Source organism: Patella vulgata, chromosome 2, assembly GCF_932274485.2.
Source record: "Patella vulgata chromosome 2, xgPatVulg1.2, whole genome shotgun sequence".
Classification (NCBI taxonomy): domain Eukaryota; kingdom Metazoa; phylum Mollusca; class Gastropoda; family Patellidae; genus Patella; species Patella vulgata.
The window spans coordinates 56,123,668-56,136,684 of record NC_065880.2 but is presented as its reverse complement, the minus strand read 5'-3'; the positions used below and the strand labels follow the sequence as shown (position 1 = coordinate 56,136,684).

Sequence of the window (13,017 nt, the reverse complement as noted above, 5' to 3'; positions counted from 1 at the left end):
ATCCAACTTAGCAATAGTTTAATTGTTCATGAATGATGATTTTAATGGTAAGTCTTATCATATTTGTTAAAATAAGCCCCAAATTGAGCTCGTTTATTTGATTTTTGTTCTGTGCATGAACCACTCTACTCTTACTCTATTATTATAGTTAGACTTACGTTATAACAACAGCCAGTTAAGATTATTATAAAGTTGTAAGTATCTACAGTAAATTAACGGAAGCAGAACAAGTCAATAAGAAGATAAACTCTGCAGATTTGTTAGTCAAAACAACTTGACTAGACCTGGAGTCATAGATAACACCTTTCAGTTTCTTTCTTCAGAGATCAACGATTCCCGCAAGATAGTAAACACTACTTTCCCGCCAATTTCTTTTTTTTTTTTTTAAAGCATATTAAAAGTTACTCCAGGACATTTTAACGGACAACACAAACCATTTATTTTGATATCCATGTGTTAAAGTTTTACATTTATTTTCAGATAATAAATTCATGCAAAATAATACAAAATTTATATTATTTTACATAGATAGTACCCACTAATTATGAAACATCGTCAAATCGTTTATCTTTTTTCGCCGTTCTCGAATTTTATCGAAAGTGACGGAAAACTCTCCAGTCGGGGAGTCAAGAAAGAAAGAATCTAGTAAACAGAGGACATGTGTCGGACAAAATTATTTTCAGCTTTAAACTTATCACCGGGTTGTTTTATAAATAGATTTTTGACATCAAAATGTTATCTATCAGTTGGTCGACGACTGTCTTCTTTCCACCAAGGAAATGTTTTAATTCATGATACATATTTGACACATAAAAATCAATGTTTCATCAAACGTCGTCTGCTACAAAATACTTCACTACTACTACTAGACCATAAAACTGGAAAGTTATTACCAAATCTTCCTATTGTCAATATCAAAAGATTTGTATCTCACCAGCAAACGACTGATCAGAATAGGAAAAGAATTTTGACTTATGCAACATATTTTTCATGTGCAATTGGGGCTGTTTTATTGACAGTTGTTGGTGCAAAGGAGTATAAAAAATTGACAAGAAGAGCACGCGGTATTGAAAAGATAGCAGAACCATTGCTTGGTAGACGTAAATATCTGTACAAGTATAGAGGTTATATTTATGATGAATACATTGTTGACCATGTTGATAAGATTCATCATTTTCAGATACGAGAAGATGATGTTTGGGTTCTGTCCTATCCAAAAGCAGGTTTGAATTTAATTAAATTTGTCAGTAGTAGTACATCAGAAAAACACATAAAAAAAATTGGAATGTGCTTGAAGTCGTTGTGATTGTATACACTCTAAGATTAATTCAAACATAAATATGTCCATTTTCATGTCACGCTTACGAACACTTTTGAATTACATTAATATCTGAGGAGATTGCTTGGTGATGTCACAGATGTCATGTTACATGGCTATATCAATATGCATGATAAACATAACACCATTACTGAATTAGACTTCACAATGTACATTATAAATGTATCTGTATAGTTCTTTCATTTTACTAAATGGTAAATGTGATTTGTGCTTGATACCGTTAACGATAAGAGGTTTGTTAAAGTAAATTTTTAAATGTAACAAAAAGAAGGATTTAAAAGTGGTCATTAGATGGTAATAATTTAGATGATTAGAGCAAAAAGACCTTGGTTAGATAGCATTTTGAGCCTGATGTTAATGAAGAGAAATGTGTTGTCCTTCAGCTGTATAATCTCTCTGTCTCGGACAAATTAATATCTAATCATTTCTCCTCAAGTTTTAACCTTAAGAATAAGATCCAGAAACCACAACCAACAAGAAAGACTGTAACATATCAAAGGTTTAAATCACTTGACACTAATAAATTTAAAGCGGAAATAGTGAACTCAAATTTCAATGACATTGGTATTCAAGATATAAAAGAGAAGGTAACCCAATATCACTCTAAGCTTGCTGAAATTTTGGACTCACTTGTGCCTCTTCAAACGAAAACATCTACTATTCGTCCCAATACACAGTGGTTTAATGATTCTATTTTAGAAGCCAAAAGGGACCATAATAAGACTGAACATCTGTGGCAGAAAACAAATTTACATGTCCATAAACAGATTTAAAAATATTTAAAAAACAATGTGACTAAATTAATTGAAGACGCTAAAATTAAACATGCATTATGCAAGAGCAAAATCTGCTTATTACAAGTCTTTCTTTAGGCCTGAAATGTTATCTAAAGTATCAATTAGACATTAAACATGCATTATGCAAGAGCAAAATCTGCATATTACAAGTCTTTCTTTAGGCCTGAAATGTTATCTAAATTATCAATTATACATTAATTAACCTATCCAGACCATAATCAACTCTAGATGGCATCGCTAGCCTTCGATCTTAAGTGGATTGTGAGCCGATTTACTGCATAACTTTCCTTCTCCATTAAACGATTAAATGGATAATCGAGACTATGCTGTTTATCGTATTGACTTTAGTAATGATGACCGAGTCTAGGCAGAAATTTGATTCGCTTAGTTCTCGGTTCATAGTGGATCAATTTGAATGAAATTTTCAGCAAATTGCCTTTTCGTTATCTAGTTTTTAATTATTATAGTGAGAAATGCCAACTCGTTATCGAATCTCCCATAATGTATCTTTAATTAACTTATCCAGACCATAATAAACTCTCGATGTTGACTGGATTAGATTCCTATATGCCGCTAACGGCCGTTGATAATTAAATCAGAAAAAGTGGATAATCGAGACTATGCTGTTTATATTAATGATTTTAGTAATGATGACCGAGACTATGCAAAAATTTCACCCGCTTCTTTCTCGGCTCATAGTGGATCAATTTGACTGAAATTTTCAGCAAATTACCTTTACACTATCTAGTTTTTAACTATTATAGCGAGAACTGCCATCTCTTTATCTTATCTCCCATAATGTATCTTTAAATTTTACTCTGATAAAATAGAAAAAGGCGAAAACGGACAAAAAGACCTGTATAAAGTTGTGAATTCCCTTTTGAATCATAATGCTGAGCGGACTATTCTCCCGGACAATGATAGTGACACTGAACTTGCGAATATATTCTCTGATTTCTTTCAAATAAAGCTAATTAAATCGTCTGATCCTAAATCTTGTTCATTAGATCCTGTTCCAACTCCTGTTCTTAAGGACTGTCTTGACGAAGTTATTCCAGTTTTTATACGCCCACATTTTCATGTGGACGTAATGTCGTCGCCCCTGTCCATCCAGACGTCCGTCCACAATTGTTTGTGGACTCTCCACAGGTCACAATTCTTATTCAATTTTGACGAAACTTGAAATATAGGTTTATCCCCAAAAGATCTCGGCTGCTTTCGATACTGGCATGTATCGGATCAAAACTTTATGGATTATGAAACTTGACATGCATGTTTATAACCCAAAGATCTTGGTTCCTTTCGAAATTTGCGCCCATCGGAGCGTAACTTCCTGAATTATGGCCCCTGATTGTCCGAAAAATCGCCTTTTATAGCTTATCATTAATACACCGTAAGGAAGGTTGAGTTCGAATTTCGTGAAAATCGGACCAAAATTTCCGGAGAAAATGGCAGCCGTTTGTACGCGAAGAATGTAAAAATATGGTATATCAAGGTTGTGGATCCTGTAGAGGTCACAATTTTTATCCGATTTTGTTGAAACTTGAAATGTAAGTTTATAACCCAAAGATCTCAGTTCCGGTCGATATCCACGCATATCGGACCGTAACTTCCTGAATTATGGCCCCTGATTGTACAGAAAATTGTGTTTTTAGCTTGTGGACCCTATAATAGCGGTCATAATTCTTATCCAATTTAAAAAAACGTTTGAATATATCACTGTTATACCCAAAATGACAGACAAAATATCCACGCCTCGTAGTCAAATAGCGTAAAAATATGGTATATCAATGTTGTGGACCCTGTAGGGACTTGAAATGCATATTTATAACCCAAAGATCTTGGTTCCTTTCCATATTCGTGCATATTGGATCGTAACTTCCTGAATTATGGCCCTTGATTGTATGAAAAATCACTTCTTTTTTTGAGCCTGTTCTCTGTCCATCTCTTGCAAAATGGGGGCGTATCTTGCATGGCAACCGCTTGTTACCAATATTATTAATTCTTGTATATCATCCTCTACTGTTCCCAACATTTTCAAACAAGCTTATGTTACCCCTTTAATTAAAAAGTCTACACTGGATCCTAATGTTTTTAAAAATTACAGATCTGTCTCTAACTTAAGTTTTATTTCTAAAATATTGGAGAAATGTATTGCTTCTCAGATAAAGGCCCATCTAGATGATAGCTGTTTGTATGAACCATTTCAAAGTGCTTATAAACAATTTCACAGTATCGAAACAACTTTAACCCAGGTTTCAAATGATATTTTAATGGAAATTGATAATAGAAAATGTCATTGTTAATTTTATTAGATTTATCTGCTGCTTTCGACACTGTGGACCCTTCCATTCTTCTACGTAGACTTCAATTTAAATTTGGTATTTGTGGCTCTGCATTAAATCTTTTAGAAAGCTACATGTATATTGTGGGTAGAAAACAGTGTATTTTAGTTAATTGTAAATCGTCGTCTGAATCTGTTTTTTCATCTGGGGTTCCCCAAGGTTCTGTTCTTTATTTACCCTTTATACGTCACCTTTACGTGATATTGTCAGAAAAATGGTCTCAGCTTTCATTTGTATGGCGATGATACTCAGTTATATATTTCATTTACACCTAATATTCCATCTTCTTTCAATTTATCAAAATTGCAACTTGAGAACTGTATAAGTGAAATTAGAAAACGGATGTCAAAGAACTTTCTAAAATTGAATGATGATAAAACCGAATATTTGTTATTAGGCTCAAGGCATCAATTAAGTAAATTTGCACATGATAACCCCCCTGTTGTAATTGGTAATTGTGATATATTTTCATCTTATTCTGCTTGTAATATTGGCGAAATCTTTGATAAATTGTGCTATTTTAATATCAGAAATATAGGTAAAATACGTAAATTTGTAACTGTAGAGGCCACTAAGTCACTTGTTAATTCTCTGGTCACTTCTCAATTAGATAAATTTAATTCACTTTTAGTTGGTTTACCTTTTAAGCTTATAGATAAATTACAAAAAGTACAGAATACTGCAGCTAGACTTGTTACTTTAACTGAGAAATGTGACCACATAACTCCTGTTTACACTGGTTTCCTGTTAAATATCGAATTTATTTTAAGATTTTATTACTTACTTTTAAATGTTAAAATAATTTAGCTCCTGTTTACCTCTCAGATCTTTTAGAACTTTATACACCTGGCCGAACATTACGTACATCAGATAAACTACTTTTAAAGCCCAAAACTGTTCAATTAGTCTCTTATGGTCAGCGGTCTTTTAGTTATCAAGCACCTGTTTTATGGAATAATCTACCATTTAGTTTAAGATGTTGTACATCTCTATATTCTTTTAAAAAAACAACTTAAAACACATTTATTTAATCAGGCTTTTAACTGACTCTGTATACAATCGTTAACATGTCCATAATCTTGTTGTTTATTTATGATTACATTGTCACTTTGTAAAGTACCCCTGAGCATGTTATATGGAAAGGGCGCACTATAAATATGCTGTAATAATAATAATATTGTCTTGACTTCGACCATTCATATGATTGTAAAACAAAATTTTATAAATAATGTACTCTAGACAAAACAGAGGTAAATTTTATACAGACTCAGTCATATATACATGTAGGCTTTCTCGTTCGTATGATCATGGGCCTTATAATATGTATTATAAGTTCCATGGTATGATTGGTTGAGAGGAAAAATTACCTTCACTGTGTATTTGAAATATAACTTACACTGTATAAGCTTACATTATTTACTGTCTGTTCCAGGAGATACTCCGACTCTAAAATTCCTTGCTATTTCTTCAGTTTTTAATTTAAACGGCCAAAACTTGGTGACATACCTGAAATTGTCTTCCTGTTGCTCTTTTCGTTGAGCCTTAACTCCTAGAAGTTTGATAAAATCCACTATTCTCTTGTAAATTTCATATTTCGACATTGCTTCATTCTCAGAACATAAACATTACAAGTGTGTCTGCGTAAAGTGGGAGACTTGCATTTCGCGAAACGAGTAGACAGGCATCTCCAAATCGGGTGCATTCGGTTAGAAATATTTAGTGAAGGAAAATTCGCCCGTTTGGTTGCCGGCAGTAATACTTATTAGGGTTTCACACTGTTATGCTTGTGTTAAACATTACTGTTTTTTGGTCGGATTAATATTATGTTCTGTTTTCACTGCTGATTAAGCCACTCAGTTTTTGAGAGCAAGGTGGAAATGTGACATTTTTATAAACACTTTATTAATTTTCCAAAGTACTTAAGTTCTGATCAGCTGTAAATTAAAATTAAAAATATATTTATCTAAATTATCTCCCTTTGGCGATACAGTTTTTAGCTTATAAACTAATTAATAATTATCCGATTGACACAGAATCATGGCATGGTATACACAATGGCACTAATCTATAATAATTATTGATACCAAATATATTATTATCTTAATTTAGCTGATATATATATCTGGATAGCCCTCATAAATAAGCAGAGCAGGCAGGAATCGATTTTTGAATTCCGATTTCCCGCAATTCTTATTTAACTTTTTATACGCCCACATTTTCATGTGGGCGTATTATGCCGTCGGCCCTGTCCATCGTCCGTCCACAATTTTTTTGTGGACACATTGTGGACACTCTACAGGTCACAATTCTTATCCGATTTTGACGAAACTTGAAATATAGGTTTATCTTCAAAAGATCTCGGCTGCTTTCGATATAGGCATGTATCGGATTGAAACTTCATGGATTATGGCCCCTGTTTGTACAAAAAGTCACGTTTTTAGCTTGTGGACCCTATAGAGGTCACAATTTTTATCCGATTTTGTTGAATCTTGAAATGTAGGTTTATAACCTAAAGAGGTCACAATTTTTATCCGATTTTGTTGAAACTTGAAATGTAGGTTTATAACCTAAAGATCTCGGTTCCTTTCGATATTCACGCATATCGGACCGTAACTTCCTGAATTATGGCGCCTGATTGTACGAAAAATCGCGTTTTTAGCTTGTGGACCCTATAGAGGTCATAATTTTTGTCCGATTTAAAAAAAAACGTATTATTATATCACCGTTACACCCTAAGGATGGCGGAGTTCGAATTTCGTGAAAATCGGCCCAAAATTGACAGACAAAATGGCCGCTGTTCGTTCTCAAATAGCGTAAGAATATGGTATATCAAGGTTGTGGACCCTATAGAGGTCACAATTTTTATACGCCCACATTTTCATGTGGACGTATTATGCCGTCGCCCCTGTCCGTCCGGACATCCGGACGTCCGTCCATCCACAATTTGTTTGTGGACACTCTACAGGTCACAATTCTTATCCGATTTTGATGAAACTTGAAATATACGTTTATCTCCAAAAGATCTCGGCTGCTTTCGATATTGGCGTGTATCGGATCAAAACTTTCATGGATTATGGCCCCTGTTTGTACGAAAAATCATGTTTTTAAATTGTGGACCCTATAGAGGTCATAATTTTTATGCGATTTAAAAAAACGTATTATTATATCATCGTTATACCCTAAGGATGGCTGACTTCGAATTTTTTCGAAAATCGGCCCAAAATTGACAGACAAAATGGCTGCCGTTTGTTCTCAAATAGCGTAAAAATATGGTATATCAAGGTCGTGGACCCTATAGAGGTCACAATTTTTATCCGATTTTGTTGAAACTTGAAATGTAAGTTTATAACCCAAAGATCTCGGTTCCTTTCGATATTCGCGCATATCGGACTGTAACTTCCTGAATTCTGGCCCCTGATTGTACGAAAAATCGCGTTTTTAGCTTGTGGACCCTATAGAGGTCATAATTTTTATCCGATTTAAAAAACTGTATTATTATATCACCGTTACACCCTAAGGACGATAGAATTCGAATTTTGTGAAAATCAACCCCAAATTGACAGACAAAATGGCCGCCGTTCGTTCTCAAATAGCGTAAAAATATGGTATATCAATGTTGTGGACCCTGTAGAGGTCACAATTTTTATCCGATTTTGTTGAAACTTGAAATGTAAGTTTATAACACAAAGATCTCAGTATATTTCGATATTCGCGCATATTGAATTGTAATTTCCTGAATTATGGCCCATGATTGTAGGAAAAATCACTTTCTTGTTAGCTTGTTCTCTATCCATCTCTCGAAAATGTGGGCGTATCCTGCCTGGCAGCCGCTGGTTCATTTTTATACGCCCACATTTTCATGTGGACGTATATTGTCGTCGCCCCTTTCCGTCCGTCCGGCGGTCCGGCATCCACAATTGCTCGGTTCCTTTCGATATTGGCATGTATCGGAATGTAACTTCATGGATTATGGCCTCTGATTGTATGAAAAATCACGTTTTTAGCTTATGGACCCTATAGAGGTCACAATTTTTATCCGATTTTGTTGAAACTTGAAAAGTAAGTTTATAACCCAAAGATCTTGGATCCTTTTGATATTTGCGCATATCGGACCGTAACTTTCTGAATTATGGCCCCTGATAGTACGAAAAATCGCATTTTAGCTTGTTGGACCCTATAGAGGTCATAATTTTTATCCGATTTAAAACAATGTTTAAGTTAAACCCTAAGGATTGTTGAGTTTGAATTTCGTGAAAATCGGATCTAAACTGACAGACAAAATGGCCGCCCCTTGTTCTCAAATAGCGTAAAAATATGGTATATCAAGGTTGTGGATCCTCTAGAGGTCACAATTTTCTTCTGATTTTTAAGAAACTTGAAATGTAAGTTTATAACCCAAAGATCTTGGTTCATTTCGATATTCGCGCACATCCCGAATTATGGTCCCTGATTGTACGAAAAATCGTGTTTTTAGCTTGTGGACCCTATAGCGGTCATAATTTTTATCCGATTTAAAAAAAACGTTTTAGTATATCACCGTTACACCCTAAGAATGGCAGAGTTTGAATTTCGTAAAATCAGACCAAAACTGTCAGACAAAATGGCTGCCCCTCGTTCTCAAATAGCGTAAAAATATGGTATATCAAGGTTGTGGACCCTCTAGAGGTCACAATTTTCTTCTGATTTTGATGAAACATGAAATGTAAGTTTATAACCCAAAGATCTCGGTTCCTTTCAATATTCGCGCATATCGGACCATAACTTCCCGAATTATGGCCCCTGATTGTAAGAAAAATCGCGTTTTTAGCTTGAGGTCCCTCTAGATGTCACAATTATTATCCAATTTAAAAAAAAACTTTCAAATATACTATTCAAAAAAAGTAGGGGATATTTGATTTTGGGGGCATAATACTAAAATATGCAAATGACTACGAAAAAAGTCACTATAGAACCTAACAGAAGATACATTTCCAGTTACATGTGACGCCCAAACGCACCAATAGGTACCGCATGGAATGCAGGTGATGCTTGGGATCATCATGGGGGTCCAACCCAAGATTTGCACGACTCTGACTTTGAATGTTACAGTCATTGTGGCATTGAATTCCAGGTTGGAAACATCAGTTTAATTGTTTTAGTGACCAGAAAACAAATTTTGATATGCGTCGGCTTACCCAAAATGAAAGGTTACGTGCCCTTGGCATGCTACAGATCGGCACAACACAGGCGGTTGTGGCGCGGACGATGAATGTTTCTCAGTCTGTCATAAGCAGGCTATGGTCCAGATACCGTGATACACAATCTGTACAGGACAGACCACGCTCAGGTCGACCAAGGGCGACAACTCAAGCCCAGGATCGATTTATCCGTACCTTGGCCTTGAGAAATCGTGTCATCACAGCAAATCAGATCAGCGCTCGTCTCCAAACAGACTGCATAGGGGTCACCTTCGCGCCCGACGTCCTCGCGTGATCCCTTGTTTGAGAGATCATCACATTCAGGCAAGACGTCGTTGGTGTAGGGATCGTCAACACTGGGATAATCGACGCTGGAGCAATGTGATGTTTTCAGATGAGTCAAGGTTCACTGTTGATTTTTTGGACAGACGTAGGAGGGTGTGGCGTCGTCGAAACGAGCGCTTCCAAGACGTTAACGTCATCAGACATGATCGATTTGGGGGTGGTTCTGTTATGGTGTGGGGAGGCATCACTGTTGCTGGAAGAACGGCTTTACATGTTGTTGCAGGGCGTGTTACAGGCCAGTACTACCGGGACAACATCTTGGCAGTCCATGTTGTGCCGTTCGCACGACGTCATGGCCGCCGTTTCATCTTCCAGGATGACAACGCAAGATGTCACAGGGCCAGGATCGTTACAGGTTACCTCCAACAACAGAACATCACCACATTACCTTGGCCAGCACTGAGTCCCGACCTCTCCCCCATCGAGCATGTCTGGGACATGCTTGGACAGAGGTTACGTCAACGTCAACAACGTCCTGCCAATGTCCAAGAACTTGCTGCTGCGTTGCAACAGGAATGGGACAATCTGGACCAAAATGACCTTAGATGTCTCATTAGGAGTATGCCACGTCGGATCAATGCTTGTTTGGCAAACAGAGGAGGATTTACCCGTTACTGACTTGGTTGTGATGCTGTGGTAACTTTGCTGTTTGACCCCGGGTATCATTTTACCCTTATAATGGTCAGTCTGTGCCTTACTTAGTCTAACGATCATTTGGAATAAATCGATGAATGTGAACTTCATTTCATTTTGTCATTTGTTTCTTCGTCAGTTTCATTAGGTGACTTTAATAACACTTAAAAATCAAATATCCCCTACTTTTTTTGAATAGTATATATTACCGTTACATCGTAATTTTGGTTGAGTTCGAATTTCGTGAAAATCGGACCAATATTGCTGGACAAAATGGCCGCCCCTCATACACAATTAGTGTAAATATCTGGTATATCAAAGTTGTGGACCCTCTAGAGGTCACAATTTTGATCAAACTTAAAATGCATGTTTATAAACCAAGGATCTTGGTTCCTTTCGATATTAGGGCATATCCAAAGGTAACTTGGAACCTGAATTATGGCCCCTTAAGTGATGCGCTGTAATGGCTGCTCCTTTTTTAGCTCTCCACAATATTGTAAATTTTAGTAGTTTTAGTGACTTTTAACTATGTGAAAATTGGACCACAGTGTGTATAAGGATACAGTGATCATTTCTACATGTATATCAAATTTGTATTTATAATCATTTGTGTATTGGAAGTTACATTAAAAAAGAAAAGTAGAGGTTTCGGAAAGAGGTTTCGGAAAGTGTCTCAGGGCCATTGAGTATTCTATTTAACTACTCTTTGATGACAACAACTGTTCCAGACGCATGGAAAAGAGCGCATATAAGCGCAATATACAAAAGGGAGGCAAAAAAATGGCAGGGAACTACCGCCCAGTGAGCCTGACTTCGATTGTTTGTAAATTAATGGAATCGATAGTGAGGGAGCATATCATAACACACATGAAAGAGAATAACCTATTTTCGAAAAAGCAATATGTTCATATCAGGAAGATCCACAACCCTCCAACTACTGAACGTGTTGGATAAATGGACAAAAGCAATTGACAGGGGGTTAAAAGTTGACTGCATCTACATGGACTACCAAAAAGCATTTGATACGGTTCCCCATAAAAGACTGCTAAACAAAATCACATCTTACGGAATCAATGAACAAATCCAAGGTTTGATTGCCAGTTTTTTTGAATGGAAGACTACAGCAAATGGTGAGTGTTCAAAGTGGGCGCCAGTGACATCCAGAATCCCCCAGGGGTCGGTGCTAGGACCAGTTTTATTTGTTATTTTCATCAACGACTTGCCGGACGATGTAAACTCGTGTGGTAGAGTGATTTTATTTAGTTTATGGGTATTTTAATATGATCACAATACTAATGTAATTTTAAGTAATATGTCACACATCAATGCATCTTTAAACTATCCTGTTCTGTACACTCTTCTAACCAGTGAGTTCGAGTTCATCACCTGGTCACTGGGATTCAATTTTCACCTTTGACCCAAAGGTTTCTTGGATTTGTATTTCCTATCTCCTTGGTCACTTACTTATAGAATCTTGTAGTGTGAGGTTGAATATTTCATTCAACCTTGGTAGTGATTTTATATTTAAAGTTTCAATAGTTATAATAATAGTTTCATTTATTCGTATCAATTGTGTGTATTTGGTATTGGAAGAATTATTATCTACAGATTTATTGTTTACGGTTTAAAGGTATGTGTGGCTATTTGTTTTATCAGTTTTATAACCACACCAGTTTTATTCTACCAGCCAAGCCCAAGATGAAACTGTTTCCAAGTGGGCCTGTAGAATTGAGGATCTTCTTGACAGAGCCAGAGAAGAGGGTGAAGTTGATGTAGACACTTTTGACTCGAAACTTCGTGCAAAGTTTTGGAGTGGACTTCATCAGGACTTAAAGGACAGATCAGCCAACAAGTATGATCGTATAACTGATTTTGAAGATCTTCTAAAGGAAGTGCGTCGGATAGAGCGAGATACTGTCATAGCCTCAACACCTACTCCTAAGCCTGCTCTAAGATCCCACATGAAGATGGCGCAACAACCAGCAGAGGATGATTTGCGGACACTGGTAGCTAATTTGACTGCATCAGTGCACTCTTTGCAGAAGGAGATGAAAGAGATGAAAAATGATAAGGAAAGACAACCAACATCATTCTTTTCACCATCTCAGATGTCAACACCAAAACCATCTTCACGTCATCAACCTGCAACAGTGTCAAAGCAGTGCCAGAAGCCTTCACCTGTAGCTGACAATTACAGATGTCGCCGATGTGGGGAATGGGGTCATATCGCGCCAGGTTGTCGAATGATACTGCCTGATTTAAACTAGAAGATGTCTCTGTCGAGGGACAGCCAGAAGACATGAATATTTTAAGTCCCAAGAATGTTATTGGACACAGTAATACCACAGTCATTAAATTAAACAATAAAGTATGTTCCGGGT

General features: G+C 36.3%; 2 protein-coding genes across 2 annotated transcripts in view; one reads left to right on the top strand and one right to left on the bottom strand.

Annotated features, from left to right (window-relative positions):
* LOC126809471 (chromatin assembly factor 1 subunit B) overlaps positions 1–358 on the bottom strand; it is a 40,385-nt gene extending 40,027 nt beyond the window's left edge. Inside the window, exon 1 of the mRNA XM_050534079.1 lies at positions 159–358. The gene's annotated coding sequence lies outside the window, so the exon portion shown is untranslated. The remainder of the gene's footprint in view (positions 1–158) is intronic.
* Positions 359–631: 273 nt separating this feature from the next.
* Positions 632–13,017, top strand: part of LOC126811207 (sulfotransferase 1B1) — an 88,581-nt gene continuing 76,195 nt past the window's right edge. The window contains exon 1 of the mRNA XM_050536779.1: positions 632–1,223. Coding sequence (XP_050392736.1) covers positions 659–1,223 — 565 coding nt within the window. The 5' untranslated portion in view covers positions 632–658. The remainder of the gene's footprint in view (positions 1,224–13,017) is intronic.